The 15257-nt window shown below is 34.9% G+C and overlaps 1 protein-coding gene across 1 annotated transcript; it reads right to left on the reverse strand.

The window, feature by feature from the left end:
• Positions 1 to 7885: 7885 nt before the first annotated feature.
• LOC113045254 (protein-lysine 6-oxidase-like) lies at positions 7886 to 13022 on the reverse strand. The gene is made up of 7 exons (XM_026205498.1): positions 12172 to 13022; positions 11956 to 12064; positions 10471 to 10608; positions 9985 to 10141; positions 8842 to 8937; positions 8648 to 8763; positions 7886 to 8233 (listed from the first exon to the last, which is right to left on the reverse strand). Exons 1-7 carry the CDS (start codon positions 12902 to 12904, stop codon positions 8227 to 8229), a joined length of 1356 nt encoding a protein of 451 aa, XP_026061283.1. The 5' UTR covers positions 12905 to 13022; the 3' UTR covers positions 7886 to 8226.
• Between the last annotated feature and the right edge of the window lie 2235 nt (positions 13023 to 15257).

Genomic DNA, 15257 nt, shown 5'->3' on the forward strand with positions numbered 1-15257 from the left:
GAGAGTTTCTCACTTCTCTCTGAGGGGCCACTTCACATTCCAGCATGCATCTGTTCAGGCAGGGGGTGATACTTTCTTTATAATGTATAACTAAGAGATATATGCAAAAGTCAAACTGTTTTCAAACTTTTTTTGCATAAGAGATATATGCAAAAGTCATTCAGCATCTGCAAACCTATCAGAGAACGTTAGGTCATATTTCATGCCAAAATCAAAGGAAATTATTTTTTTACTTTTTGTAAAAAAAAAAATAAAATTTGATTTATATTATTTTCACATTTTGACATGAAAATTGAATAAATTCCCCACAAATGCTCATAAATGTAATGCAGAAAAAAATCTAATTCACCCTTTCTGTAATGCAATATATTTAATATTTATTTTTTTAGAAAAAAAATAATTTGTGAAGTATTTAAAAATAACTGTCCTGAAAAAAAAATCATTCATTTACATGCCATAAATAAAAATAGATAAAATAAAAAATAAATAAATAATAATAATAGTAATAAAATTAATAAATGATATATACAGACAGTATATTCACATACTTAATTTATTTTTGATTTTTGACGTGTGTTAATGTAATCATTTTTTTCATTATCATATAACACTTAAAGCGTGTGATGTCTGAATCAGGCCTCATGGTCGTGTCATGACGCAGGATCTTCTGATTCCTGTAGTCAAACTCAATCTGCTGGACTCCAGGTGGAGTGGACAAATATTGAGCGTGGGTGACTCATTCAGTGACCCGTCTCCTCTCCCGTCTGGCTCCAGAAAGACAAACGGTGTGCAGGTTAACAGCTGTGTTCCTTGTGACTAGGCGCTAAGTGACTGTGGGTTAGTCGAGCGCACAAGGTCAGTCAAACACAGTCATTATTTTTGGCCCTGGCTCCCAGCTAAGACACAGATGAGTCTTGGACGCATTGCTTAGTCAAACATAAAGACAAGCAAGTATGACTTAATTTATGAAAAATTGCTGCAGTAATTCAAAATCGCTTGTGTTTTTGTTTCTTTTAACTTCCTAAAATGTCCACACAGTTGATGAGAAGCACAAATTCAGAGCAAATGGACCAAATTTCCTTCCTAGAGAAGAAAAACAAGACAAAAATAGTGAGGAAGATAGTTTGTTTTTGCAGTATGTGCAATATTAATTTAAAGGGATAGTTCACAAAAAAAAAAAAAAAAAGCAAATTCTGTTGGTAACCATACAGTTTCTGGTCTCCATTGACTTCCATTGTATTTTCCCCCTACCATGGAAGTCAATGGGTACCGTCAGCTGTTTGGTTACCAACATTCTTCAAAATATCTTCTTTTGTGTTCAACAGAAGAAAAAACTCATACAGGTTTGGAACAATTTGTAAATGATGACAGACTTTTCACTTTCAACACTTCAAGACTTTTTTTTAAGCTCTTCATTTGTAAAAGGGAGAATTAAGAGTTTTTATTAAATTTTATTTCTGAGAAACTGATAAAAATAAAGCGAGTGTATTATAAAATGAGAGCAGGTATCAGTGGGCTCAGAAACACATTTTCACACCTCACTTAATTTTTCCGAAAACAGGACTCTGTATCTTTGTTTTGCATCTCAAGTAAATTAATTTTGATTATTCTTATTCTATTTTTACCCAAGAGACTGAAATATCTTAGACATAAACAAGAACTTTTATAACAAATTTAAAGACCAGGCAATTATTGCATTGATCCATAACGATGATCATTTATTTTAAGGCTTTTTGAGGATGTTTGAATGTGCTTCTTCTTCTGTGGTGCATTAGACAGTGAATCTGACCAAAAACAACACACATTAAAATAAATGTCCTTTCATACAGCAAATGTTCAACACCATGTCTCCTAAACAAGGAACCTGTGATCCAAGAATAATACCAGTCTGTGAGCGTTCATAACTTACTGAAGCCTTCAACATAAGTCAAGAATATAAGAAAGTCATCACTTTTCCAGGTAAAAATAAATTAAATGCAGTCTGGTGATCATGACAGTCTCTCATTACTCTCATTTTTGCCTGCTTTCAGAAATTTCCTCAAAAAAAAGAAAAAAAAAGAAAAAAAAAACCCCTATTACAAGCAAACATCCTCAGAACATTCTGGTAAGGTTTTCTCAAAGTTATGAATAAATGTTCCTGTTAACATTAAAAATAATGTTCTTTCCATGTTGTCTAGTTCTTTTCTTTTGTAATGTTTAAAAAAATAATAATAATAATTATACAATGTTTGTGTTTTCTGAAATATCAATTCGGCGAACATTTGTCAGTTTGTTTCGGAATGTTCAGAGAACATTTAAAAGTAACATTCCCTTAATGTTTTCAAAATGGTAAAATGGAATGTTTAGAGAACATTCAGAAATAACTGAAACATTTTTTTTAAAATCCAACAAAAATCCCAATCTAACGCTATCTCATGACCAATTCGTACGGATTTTACGAGGTGGCTAACTGATGTGAATGAAAGCTGGAGAACGATGAAATGATCTCTTTGTATCTCTCTCGCTCTGTAATATTATTATTATAATATAATCACATTCTTCCGCTCACCAAGGCTGCATGCATTTGAATAAAAACACAGTAAAAGCAGTAATATTGTAAAACAGTATTCCAATTCCAATTGAAATTCTCTCGCTCTTTAAATTGATTCTGATTGGCTGTCAGTGTTATCGTTCATCATGAATAAAATAATAGTGTTTAATCTTATTGTGATTCTAACGATATTGTAGTAAATATTTTTGATTGAGTTGCTGCTTTTAGTCTTTAAGTGCAATATAAACAAATATGATTTGACTGCTAGTTACGGTTGGTAGGCCCTATAGAAGAATAATAATTTAAAAAATCCAAACCTTTGAACCCTAGCGTATTCATGTTTTTGTCTTAAAGCAGTAGTCATGTCAGCGTTTCTCGAGAAAAAAAGTATCCTGTTAAACACACAGATGAGGTTCAGTCTGAAGTGTATTTCTGAATCACACTCCCTGTGCGGTTCTGAGGGAAACCACCTCTGCATTTCTGGGTTTCCTTCACACACACACAAGCTTCTGACCGACTCTGCTCACACACTTCCATCTACAGAAACATTGTGCAGGTTTTCTCCTACACGTACACCAACCCTGACGTCTGTCACACACTTCACAGTCAGGATGAGCACCTGATGTCATTCTCACACACACTACATATTTCTGGTCCATACCTGAGTGAAGAGGAAGAGGTAAACATCCTGAAGGGCAGACAGCACAACTACTTCCTGTCTGGTCTAGACTCAGCCAAAAGCGTCATTGGACCTGCAGCAACTCTGTATAGTTTGAATGCTCTTTAACATTTTAAATACAATATTTAAATATATATATATTATTATTACTCATCGTATTTAAAATGTATATGCACTTTTAAATATCTATTTAAACATTTACTTAAAAATATTCATACTCATATATATATATATATGATTTTTTTTTTTTTACTTTTTTCTAATATATATGTTTTGCCACCAATATCAAAATATACTGTCTACAGATGTTTATGAGCTCTTGAACGGCTGAATGCAGGGAGCAGACAGCAAGTTCTCTGAGTTGTGCCGTGTCAGCATGTTTCACAGCTGAACATTGCATGTTTATGTTATGCATGTCTGGCAGATGTATATATAAACCCACACAAAATGTCTTTCTGTCTCCAGCTCATGATATTGCGTTCAGACTAAGACTTTTTCCCTGGTGTTTTGGGCTGACAGTAGCTGAGGAATTTCTCCACTCTGTGTGGAAGAGACTGTGCCAATGCAGACACACACACACACACACGCACACACACACACACACACACACACACACACACACGCACACGCACACGCACACGCACACATACACACACACACACACACACATGCATAAAAAACTTGCAAATTATAAATACTGAAATATATAACAAATTATAACACATTTAATTAAATTAAAGGAGCATTAATCAATCTAATAATTTTTAAGGCATTTCCTTTTCCCAGCTGTAAGGATTGAAAAAAAAACCTTTCAAATAATTTTAAAATGCAATAAAAAAAAACTTTAATAAATGTTAAATTGTGTAAATAAAAAATACTGATAATCTAAATATTAAGACTTCTCCAACGTTGATGGCACGCCACTTTGATTTTGTGGATGAAACAAAAAATAAATCATACTGTATGATGCATGCACAGTTGATAAGATGTGACGGCGGTTGCTAGTGTGCAAGTGTATGACATTACAGTAAAAAAGTAATCTAATGTATTGTTAGTTGTTTTTTTATATGTATAACTTGTAGGCTGCAGTGTGGGAATGTCTTGATTAGGCTGTGTGTGTTTGTGGATACTCTGAACGCAGCTGTTCAAACACTCTCTCTGCACCATCATGACATGTTTGAGAGGAGCTAACTGCTCCCAAAACAACATCCTTTCCTCCATCAAGGGAACATTCATGCTCCATACGCTCTTATGCACTTCCAATTAGCACCTACAACCTTCCTGAGTCTCACAAATATATCAAAGGACTCACTAATGAATTCACTGGATGATTTGTTACCCTATATTTCTGTGGTAGAAATAAGAGTGGTCCCAAATTCAGCTACTGATTAATCTACAGTGTAATATTACATATACATTTATAAAATCTTCAAATATTGATAAAAGCCAACAAATGTGTGCATGCATGTTCCCATCATATTTTACACTAAAATCAAAAGATATGATAACAAAATTATATTTTTGCTTTTGAAAATATTATATATATCAGTACATATTTTAATATTATATATTTTGAAATATTTTAAAATTTAAACAAAGAAAAAATACCTTTATTAATTATAAATTTTATTGCTATTTATCACCATTTTTTACAGTGTATATTTGGCATTTAAAAATGAATCCTATATTATGCATTCATAGAATATATAATATATTTCTATTACTTTTATGAAAATTATTAATCTGGTAAAATGAGAAAACGAGACAGAGAAAATATTTAAAATATTGTAAATATTCATAATGTAAAAAAAAAACTAAGATTATTGACTGTTTCACAAGAAAATATATAAGTCTTTCTACTTAAAAAAACAACAACATTTAATTAAATGTGATATTTACCATTTCTTAGTAATTGTTTGTGAAATTTACCAGCAATTTATGAGTGAAAAATATTTCTACACCAAATTTGTAACCTGTTGCATTTTCAGTAATTGCCAATAAAAATAGCTTGCTTTAATTATGCGTCTTCAACAGCTCTCTGTTCAACAACAAACGCTCGTCTATTGACCCGAGCGAGACAGTAAATAACAAGTTGAGCATGTTCCCATTTTATGTCCTATAAACAGCACAGAAACACAGAGAATGAGTCCATGGGCCGTTCCTGACCGTGACTGTGAGTCAATATTAGAGTGGAGCAGAACGAGTGAAAGCAGCAGAGGAAATGGGCTTTTTCCAGACACATTCAACAACACAGAGAATCTGTTCTGGCAGAACATTGCTCCACGTGAACACTTCATCTGTGTTCATTCTCATTACACTTAACCTCATTGGCTCAAGGGTGTCTCTCCTTCCAGGGCCTTTCGGTCTGTAACATCCTCTGATGGATTCAATGAAAGTAATACATACATGTTCACATGAACAGATTATACAGTGATGACTGCAAAGAAAGGTGTGGAATAAAGATTGTAACATGTCCATGTTTTACTTCCTATATTCTGTTTGCAATGACTAAGTAATAAGTTGATCTAAATGTGTGAGAGGGTCGGTGGTGGACAGAAGAGAGATTGGTTCATTCATTCAGTGCTGGTGAACACATGGCTGGAGCGTTTAGTAACATCTGAGTCTTCACAGCTCTGTGTCAGTAAACAGACGAGACCCTCCTGCAAACCGTCTGCAGACTGATGGAATCACACCGGCTTCAACAGCACACTAGAGAGACTATATATAGTATACACACACACCACACACACACACATATGAAAGTTTTAAAGAACATTTCTTTTGCTGATTTGCTTAAAATATGCTGATAATGTACTCATCCTGAGGCCATGCACGATTAGGATGAGTTTGTTTCTTCATCAGGTTTGTAGAAATGTAGCATTTCATCAGTGTCTCATCAATGGATGCTCTGCAGTGAATGGGTGCCGTCAGAATGAGAGCTGATAAAAACATCACAATAATCCACAAGTAATCCAGTCCATCAGTTAACATCTGGAGAAGACAAAAGCTGAAACAAATCCAGCATTAAGACGTTTTTAACTTCAAACTGTTGTTTCTAGCTAAAATATGAGTCTAACAATAGAAAAATAACGCTTCCTCCATCTCCTGTTGTCTCTCACATCTAAATCTAGTCACATATTTGACTTGTGAACGGTGATTGATCTGTGCAGATCTCTCTCCTGATTCAGACCAGACGTTCACTGGAGGAAGTGTTATTATGAATTATGGACTTGTATTTTAGCCAGAAGCAAAAGTTTAAAGTTAAAATGTTATAATGTGTTCACAAGATGTTAACTGATGGACTGGAGTGCTGTGGATTACTGTGATGTTTTTATCAGCTGTTGGACTCTCATTCTGACGGCACCCATTCACTGCAGAGCATCCATTGATGAGACACTGATGAAATGCTACATTTCTACAAACCTGATGAAGAAACAAACTCATCTTGCATGAGGGTGAATACATTTAAAGAATTTTTTTTTAGAGAGCTATTGCTTTAAATCAGGGTTATTTATTTTTTCTAATGAAATCAATACTTAACAGTTTTTAGTACTGAAAGAAATTTATTTTGCAATAATTAATGTCTCTCTCACTCTATTTTGCACAATAATAATTTAACTCCAAAAGGGTTATTATTGTTAAGTAATTTTTTTTATTTAAATAAAGCTGAAATAAAATATAACAATTAGATGAAAAACTTATTTCAGTTAGTTAGGCACAAAAACTAAATAAAATAATTAAAAACTAAATTAAAATGTAAAGAAATACAAAACCAAAAACTATATAAAAAATATAAAATGACAAAATTACTTGAAATAAAATAAACAGCTGAAGTAAAAAAAATATTGTTTAGTTAAATCAAATATTAAAAAAAATAACTAAAATTTAAATTAAAACAAAGTTTTAAGAATATTAACAATAATAAAAAAATAATAAAAACTAGAATAGCATATAAATAATACTAAAATAACACTGCATCCCAATGCATTCTGGGATTTCCTTCATGCACAGACTGTTTGTCTTCAGAGGAAGTTAAATATTAGGTGAAGTGCATGTAAATACACAGAAAAGAGACATTTCATCCTATTTACGTCTACAGCTCAACAATATGAAGTTTCCATCTGGGAGTCTGTAAAACGAAAAAGCAGAAATGACAAAGTCTTGCTCATTAGGAGAAATTAAATATAAACTACATTTGTTCCAAAGTCATAATAAGAGTGAAAAATCTCCCAGCACACATCTCGATTTTAAAGACTTTCACAAAAAAAGAAATGTCTCGACCCGTTTCAACTTTTCCTCTCCGGTACAGTAAATACTGAAAGAGGCAGTAAACCGTCTCGGACTCTGATGTCTTTGGCTGGATTTAATCTCAGCTCTCATTCCTTGGTTCTTGGGAAGGTTTGTCCCATTTAAACATCTCAACTGAGAGCTCATTTGAACCTTTTTGTATTGAATGAACCGGTGATTTAATGAAGAAAGAGTTCAGAAAAGAACCGCACTTCATTTTCTCTATTACATTCTCTGCATTTCTGTTTATTGCAACTCAAACCACAAACGACCTCGTTCATCCAAGTCCAGCGTTCATGCAAAGGGTTTTATAATCATGGCAAAGACAAAAGAAGCTCGCAGCAAACTTCTCAAGATGTTTAAGACAGAAATATCAACTGAAACCTGCATAGAAAACCAAACCCTTTATTACTGTATATTTTACAAAATGCTTATATTTTTCATAACCAATGCAATAAATACAAACTCTAACATACTAATCTATTAATTAATAGTTTTTACATTTAACTTAAAAGCAAAATTACATTTTATTATAATGCAAACATCACAAAAACACTTAAAATTGCTTGCTCTAATCAAACTCATCTAAAATAGATACAGTACGTTTGTTATTAATATTACTCCAACAGCTATATGGAGTGTTTCAAGTTACTAAAAAAAGCTTTCAATTAAATAACTATAATTAAATCTATTATATAGGCCTTTAAAATTCAACTCCAGGCTGAGGGCTTTACATCCTGTGGAAACAGAGAGAAAGAAACACATGTAGTGGATTATTGCTCTGATTACATATTCGTGAAATATTAATGTGCACACAAAATCTTGACTGTCACAGTTTCTGAAAGCTGACACTCGGACAACAGAAGCACACACCAAATCTGCAAAACCATGCGCTAATTCTGGGCTTTTGACTCAATTCTCTATGTAACACACAAAAATCAAACAGGAGTTGATTTCTGATGTTTGCTTTTGAGCCGTGTTTGTGATATTTTGAATGCATTGCATCATTTTGCAAGAGATGTGAGGCATTTTGCATTTTGTGTGTGCATTTCTTGGATTATGTGTAAAGTAAAAAAAAAAAAAAATGCAATGTTATGTAAAAGTATGAAAGCAGTTGAATAAAAAAAATAAATAAAAATGCATTTCCTCACCCAGTTAAGACGCAGTTTCTGGTTTGGATGTAAACGCCGGTGTAAAAGACCTCACATCGCACAACGTTGTTGGAGAAGTCAGATTCGGCCACCAGGAAGTCTGGATTGACTGTGACCTGGACAGGAAGTGACATGCACATCAACAGCAGGATCCCGCTTGGAAAGTGTCTCTACATCAGCTTTATTTCTCATACCTTGAGAATGTAGTTTCCTGGAGGGACGTCTGTGATGTCGATCCACTGGCAGTCGATGTTGGCGGCGTATGTGTCATGGCAGCCTGGACTCAAACCCTGAAAACACAGCGGTAATAACTAGTTAATAAATAGGGTAATAACTGAATCAGAAATGTATTACTATAATAATTCTATTAATCAAAACACTAAATATAACAAGCGCAAATTAATCTCAAACAGGGTTATAGTTGTCTAAACTGAAATTGCTGAATTAAAATAAAATATTAAATTTGGGTGCAAAAAATATTGTCAAAATCACCTTGTTGTTGTTCAGATGAAGTTCTTAGCAACGCATATTACTAATCAAAAATTAAGTTTTGATATATTTACAGTAGGAAATTTACAAAATATCTTTATGATGTTTACTTAATATCCTTATGATTTTAAGCATAAAAGAGAGATGGATCATTTTGACCCATACAATGTATTGTTGGCTATTGCTACAAATATATTTGTGCTACTGATGACTGCTTTTGTGCTTAAATAAATCAAATAATCAAATAAATTACAGAATAAGATAATAAATATAATAAATATCAGAGGAAAAAACTTGAAATAAAAACTAAAACTGAAATAAAAATTAATTAAACTTTAATAATAACATAAAAAACTAATAAAAATGTTAATGCAAAATATAAATAAAAGCTGTAATTGTATATATATACTACTGAAATTAGATTCTTTTATAGTTTTTAAACATTTTTATATTTTCTGCGTTAAGTTTAATTAAATTATTTTTGTCATTTTTATTTATTATTTATAGATTTGTTCATTTACATTCATGCATTTAGCAGACACTTTCATCCAAAGCGACTTACAGTGCATTCAGGCAATACATTTTTTTTTTTAAATCAGTATTTTTATTTCTTATTTTAGCTTTAGCACATCAAGTCAAACTGGCAAAGCTAAAATAAAATATGTTTCAGATTTATTTTGAATTTTATTTCATTTCAGTTAAAGTTTACTTCAAGCAATGACAATGGTGCTGTTCGTTTTAGTGAAGTAATAACCCTGCTGTTCACTGTGGGATACTGATGTTTGTGTGTGTGTGTGAGTGTGTGTGTGTGTGTGTGTGTGTGTGTGTACCTGTGTGTGTGTGTGTACCTGTGTGTGTGCGGTGCAGGCGTATCGGCGGTGAAATCCAGGATCACAGCCCGTATCTTCCAGACAGAAACTGGCCTTGTGACCCTCAGCGACCTTCAGTCCGGTGTTGATGTCCAGCAGATCATAGTGACTGAACGCATCCATGCTGTGATAGTGCCTGCAGATATCACACAGATGTGGTATGATTAACACTAATGCTATAATGATTCAAACACACATCTCTGCACATGCATATCACTCATAAAACATTTATAAAACATTCTAAATTCTGATTGCATTGAGGTTCATTCGGATTTTAATACTAATAAATGTTACTATTTTATTGAACAATAGTGTATTTTATAATACTGCTGTTACTGTCATTTTATAAAAAGCAAGAAGCATGCATTGCAATGATTGCATCACAGTAAGTTTTTATTATTTATTATATATAATAACATAATATATAATCTGATTTTATTTGGATTGATAATTAATTCGACTCACTGATGACAGCTGTGCCACTCCCACTGATGTCTGGGTTTGACGGGCAGAAAGTCCGTCGTTCCCATGTTTCTGACCTTCTGTGGGAAGCGCAGCAGAACCCTGTAGTCGATGTCTCTGACTGAGGGTCTGTATGCAGATCTGAAAGATCAAAGACGGTGGAGGATGAGTTCATGGACCTCTGGGTGACGAGAGGTCATGCATCCAGCCATACTGATGACTGCACCACAAACACAAGCCAAACCGACCATCTAAAAGCTTGTAGCATTATTCAAAGCATGCAACATTTCATTTTTTGGGTACAGTACACTTGCTTCAATATGGTAAGACATTGCAAACTCAAGAAAAAGTCCTCAGACACGTTCAAATCTTTGAATATGATTGCATTATATAAAGAAATCCCAATGCTATATTTTTTGAAGGTGTTTGAAGTCAGCTGGTGTTTTGGTGGTTTTTAGTGGATGTATGAAGTCAAGCTCACACAAGGGTCGTAGTAATATCACATTGCATTTAAAGGTGCACAATTAATGCTTTAAAATAGCTTTTCAGTGCATTATATGTTAGATTTTTAGTATCAAATGTTTTGCTTATAAAGTGTTTGTACATCATTCTTGTACAATTAATGACACTTTCTTTAATAATTTGTTTAATGCAATGCCATTCAGACATTTTTAACCTTCACTATGTGTGGCTTGATGCAGAGAGGATTTTCTTTTTCCTGAAATGCTGTTGAATGCTTTTGCATTGGATTGAAACTTATTGGCTTTGCTCACAACTTTCCTTCCAAAATTTTTATTTTTTGTACTTTTTTTAATGTTTTACACTTGTGGTGTTCCTTATAAAAATGATTGACCTGTGAAAAAAGGATTACAGTTATGTCTCATTATATGATGTATTATTACTTTTTTATTTTTTGCAACTGATTAGTTATATGCACCTTAGTTTTTTAATGCATTGCCAAAAGGATCCACAAATAATGATTTCTTTAACCCAAAAACTCAAATAAAATGCTTGTAACTCTTTTCATTACTGAACAAAGTAATGTCACATTAGTTTTGTTAAAGCAATACAGGAAACAGTCCATGTTCTTCGGGGTCTGCTTCATAAACAGAAATTTTCAGATTTTTTGAAAGAAAGAAAATAAATAAAGAACGAAATAATTGCTGTTTTTTTTTAAATAAAGGTTGAATAAATAAAGGTTTTTTTAAAAAAATGGTATTAGTGCAAAAGACAGACACAAAAGAAATACTGCTAAATATTTATGGAACATTGTCTCAAGTTTGCAGGATTCTGAAAAAAAAATTAAAAATAAACAACGTAGATTTGGGGGAAAAACAGTAGTTTATGCGATTTATGACCGTGAAAACCAAATGAAGCAAAGTATTTTCAGCACAGCATGAGGGCTAATATGATCTAAGAGTCTTAATATTTGTTATAGTCGCTGACTGTAAATGCACACACATATATGGATCATAATTCCTAACGCACCGCGCAAGGCAGTTCTCCTCCGCCGCGCACCGGAGCGCGTACATCTGGACGCGCTGGATGTAGGAGCCCGCCTGGATTGAATACGGATCTGGCACAAGATCCGGCAGACCTGCAGACGAGCACAACATATACATACACTAAAACACGTCTGTTTGAAACCAATCCCACACTTTCCACCATATGTTGAGACTAAACTCGACTTGGCGCGCAGCTCACCGTTCTGGAAGTATCTCGTGCCGTGACCGTTGCCAGGCGGCGCGCGACGCGGGATTACCGCTCTACCCCCGGGCGGATAGATGTTATAGAAAACCGTGTTCCTGTTTCGCGGATCGTCTCCTGCCATGCTTTCAGACGTGGTTCCTTGCTCTGCATTTGGAGTTTGTGCTCTGGAGAGCCCCGCTTCATTATAGTTTCCATTAGTTAAAGTGTTTGAGGTCTCAGTTGGCGCTTCCAGGTGTTGGAGATTGGCAACCGCTGGCGCCCTCCGTGCGGTATTTTCGCCTTGAGTCGGGGCTCTTCCGCCGCTGGAGTATTCGGACGGAGTGGTGGAGTTGGATCTGGTTCCTGGAGCTGCTCTGAGCCGTTGAAGCACCTGCATTTGTCTGGCTCCAGGTGCGCGGCTGTTGGCCGCGATGAACTGCACGTGATCAGGACCCAAAAGCGCGGTGTTGCCGCTACTTGTAGCCGCAGAATCGGAGGCTTCTAGTCGAATTTGCATGGTCCTGTCTCGGACTGCATCTCTACTGCTGCTCAGAAACACTCTGGAGTGTCTTCTGGACGCCACCGGTGCGTGATACTCCGAGCCGGTGCTCATTAAACTGAACACCTGGCCGTTATTGACCCACTGGATCCGGTTCCTCCAGGGCGCGGAGTTTTGCGCGCTGATAAAGTTATTCAGTCCTTGAAGGAAATAGAAAACCAAAATCAAGTTTGGCATCTTGAGATGCATTTTAGAGCTGGACGGTCACTGGTGTGTGCTCCCAGCACAGATATTCCTCTGACAGTGGATGTGGGAGTCTGAGGTGCGTAAAAGGCATAGCGTCCTCTAGAGACTGGAAGCAGTCCAAAGTGCCGCAGAGGGACTTTTATCAAACTGTGGGAGTTCATGCGCGCGTGCACAGTCAGAGAGACTCGCGCTTAACTCTTTCCTCGCCGGAAAAACTGCATGTCTCGTTAGTTTTGTTAAAGCAATGCAAATAGACCTCTATGATCATTGGAGAGAGCTTGACTGTGTTTAATAAATTATCAACGTTTAGCTACTTGAACATTATAAAACGAATGCAGGAAATTATACTTATATAATAAGTTACAGATTAAATTTCAGAATTCTTAAATAATAATAAAAATAAATAAATAAAAGCAAAAGAGAGACACAAAACAAACACTATGAGACTCTGGATTTTGTGAAAATGAACATAATGTACAAAATGATAATCATAATATAAAGGATATAGGCTTATATGGCTTTCAGGAGTCTGAAAATAAAAATAGGTTTTAGGGGAAAACTTTTTTCTTAAAACAAAAGGGGAACAAATCAAATACTATTAAACATTCTGTAATTTATAGGAATTCAAGTTTATTAGAATTCATAAATAAAGCAAGTTAAAAAGCAAAAAATAAACAGTTAAAATGGTTAGCCACCACATAGGCTAAATTGGCTTCATTATTTAGCATTTTTATTTGTGGAAAGACTCTATTCGTCTTTAGTAAACGCTGGCATTCTGGTGAGATGTTTGTGAGCTTCTCTTCTGACGGCCCCTACACAACAAACAAAGCATGCTCCTGTTAAACACACTGAGACACTTCACTCTGCAGACCTGTTCTGTCACAACAATCCCCAATTACACAGTCAGTGCTTCTCTAGACTAAATATTAATCCTTTGATGCAATTTAAATGGCAAGCAGTGTTTGGTTGATTCAAAATGAACTCACTCAGTTGAGTTCAGCATCGTTATATAAAGACACATGATGGGAAATCAGCGAAATGAAGGAAATGTCTGTAAGACTGATAGAGACACTGAATAGAAATGTGGCGTGTTACACATGTAGCCATGGTTCCTAGAGAGGGAACGAGACGCTAGGGAGCACATTGGGGAATGCATTCTGCATGGCCGGTATCTGAAGCACGTGTGAAACAACAGCAATCTAATGGTCCACCTGACCCATGACGTCATAGACGGGGTGCCCAGAAGTATAAAAGGGCACCTGCTGAATACGTCATCCACTTAGCTGTCTGAAGGAGATGTAAACAGGCAGGCTGGATGTATAGCGAGGGGGCACTGCATCTAATTCCCTTTCTGGGACCGTAGTTACATGCGTAACCCGAGACGTTCCCCTTCTAGGGAACTCCATGCAACGCCCCCTAGAGGACACGTTTGGGAACAATCCAACCATCCTGTGCCAAGGCAGATGCCTGTCCACCTATGTCTTATATAGCTATGTCTTAAAGGTCTTATTAAGGCTTGCAGACAAGAATAACCATATACAGCTAAACTAGCCAGACAAATCCTTCATGCAAAGCTGCCCAGACACATGCTTCAGACACCAGTCATGCAGGCTGCATTCCCCAACATGCACCCTAGGGGGCGCAGCGTGGCTTTCCCTAGAAGGGTAACTGTGAAGCTCTGTATGTTGTGCTGAACTTTGATGTCCACTAGATGACAGTGCACTAACAGAAACACATACTGACTGATTTAAAGCCATTGTAATCAAAACACAGTTGCTTTCTCTAGCATTGCAATTAATCTGCAATAACAACACTAACAACACAACAATTATAAAAAACTGAAAGCTTGAAATGAAAGAGTATTTCTCGATGTCAAAACAATGGCTTGATATTTTGTAAGGATTTTCCATAATGTTCTTATTGTTTAAATTTAGCTGAAAAGTACATAATAAGGTTAAGATTAACTGCACATACCCAACGGAGTTATTATTGTGAACTAAAACTAAATATTTCATTTGAAATACAATAAACTAAAATGAAATAAATTACTGAATTACTAACTATAAATAAAATCAATTATTTAAAAAAAGTAAACGATATCAAGATTAAATATAAGCATAAACAGTAATAAAAACTATTAAAAACTGGAAAATATAATGTAAATAAATATTTTTTTCAAAATATTAACAAAAACTGTCTATAAATTATAAAACAAAAAAAGTACCAGCTTTCGACATGTAATGTGACAAATTATAATGTAACAAACTACAGACACTCCATATTATTTCCACACATTTAATGCCATTTGTTAACTACACTTAATATATTATAATTTCAGTGAAGTATTTGCACTGGT

The sequence above is a fragment of the Carassius auratus genome, chromosome 27 (assembly GCF_003368295.1).
Source record: "Carassius auratus strain Wakin chromosome 27, ASM336829v1, whole genome shotgun sequence".
In the NCBI taxonomy this organism is placed as follows: domain Eukaryota; kingdom Metazoa; phylum Chordata; class Actinopteri; order Cypriniformes; family Cyprinidae; genus Carassius; species Carassius auratus.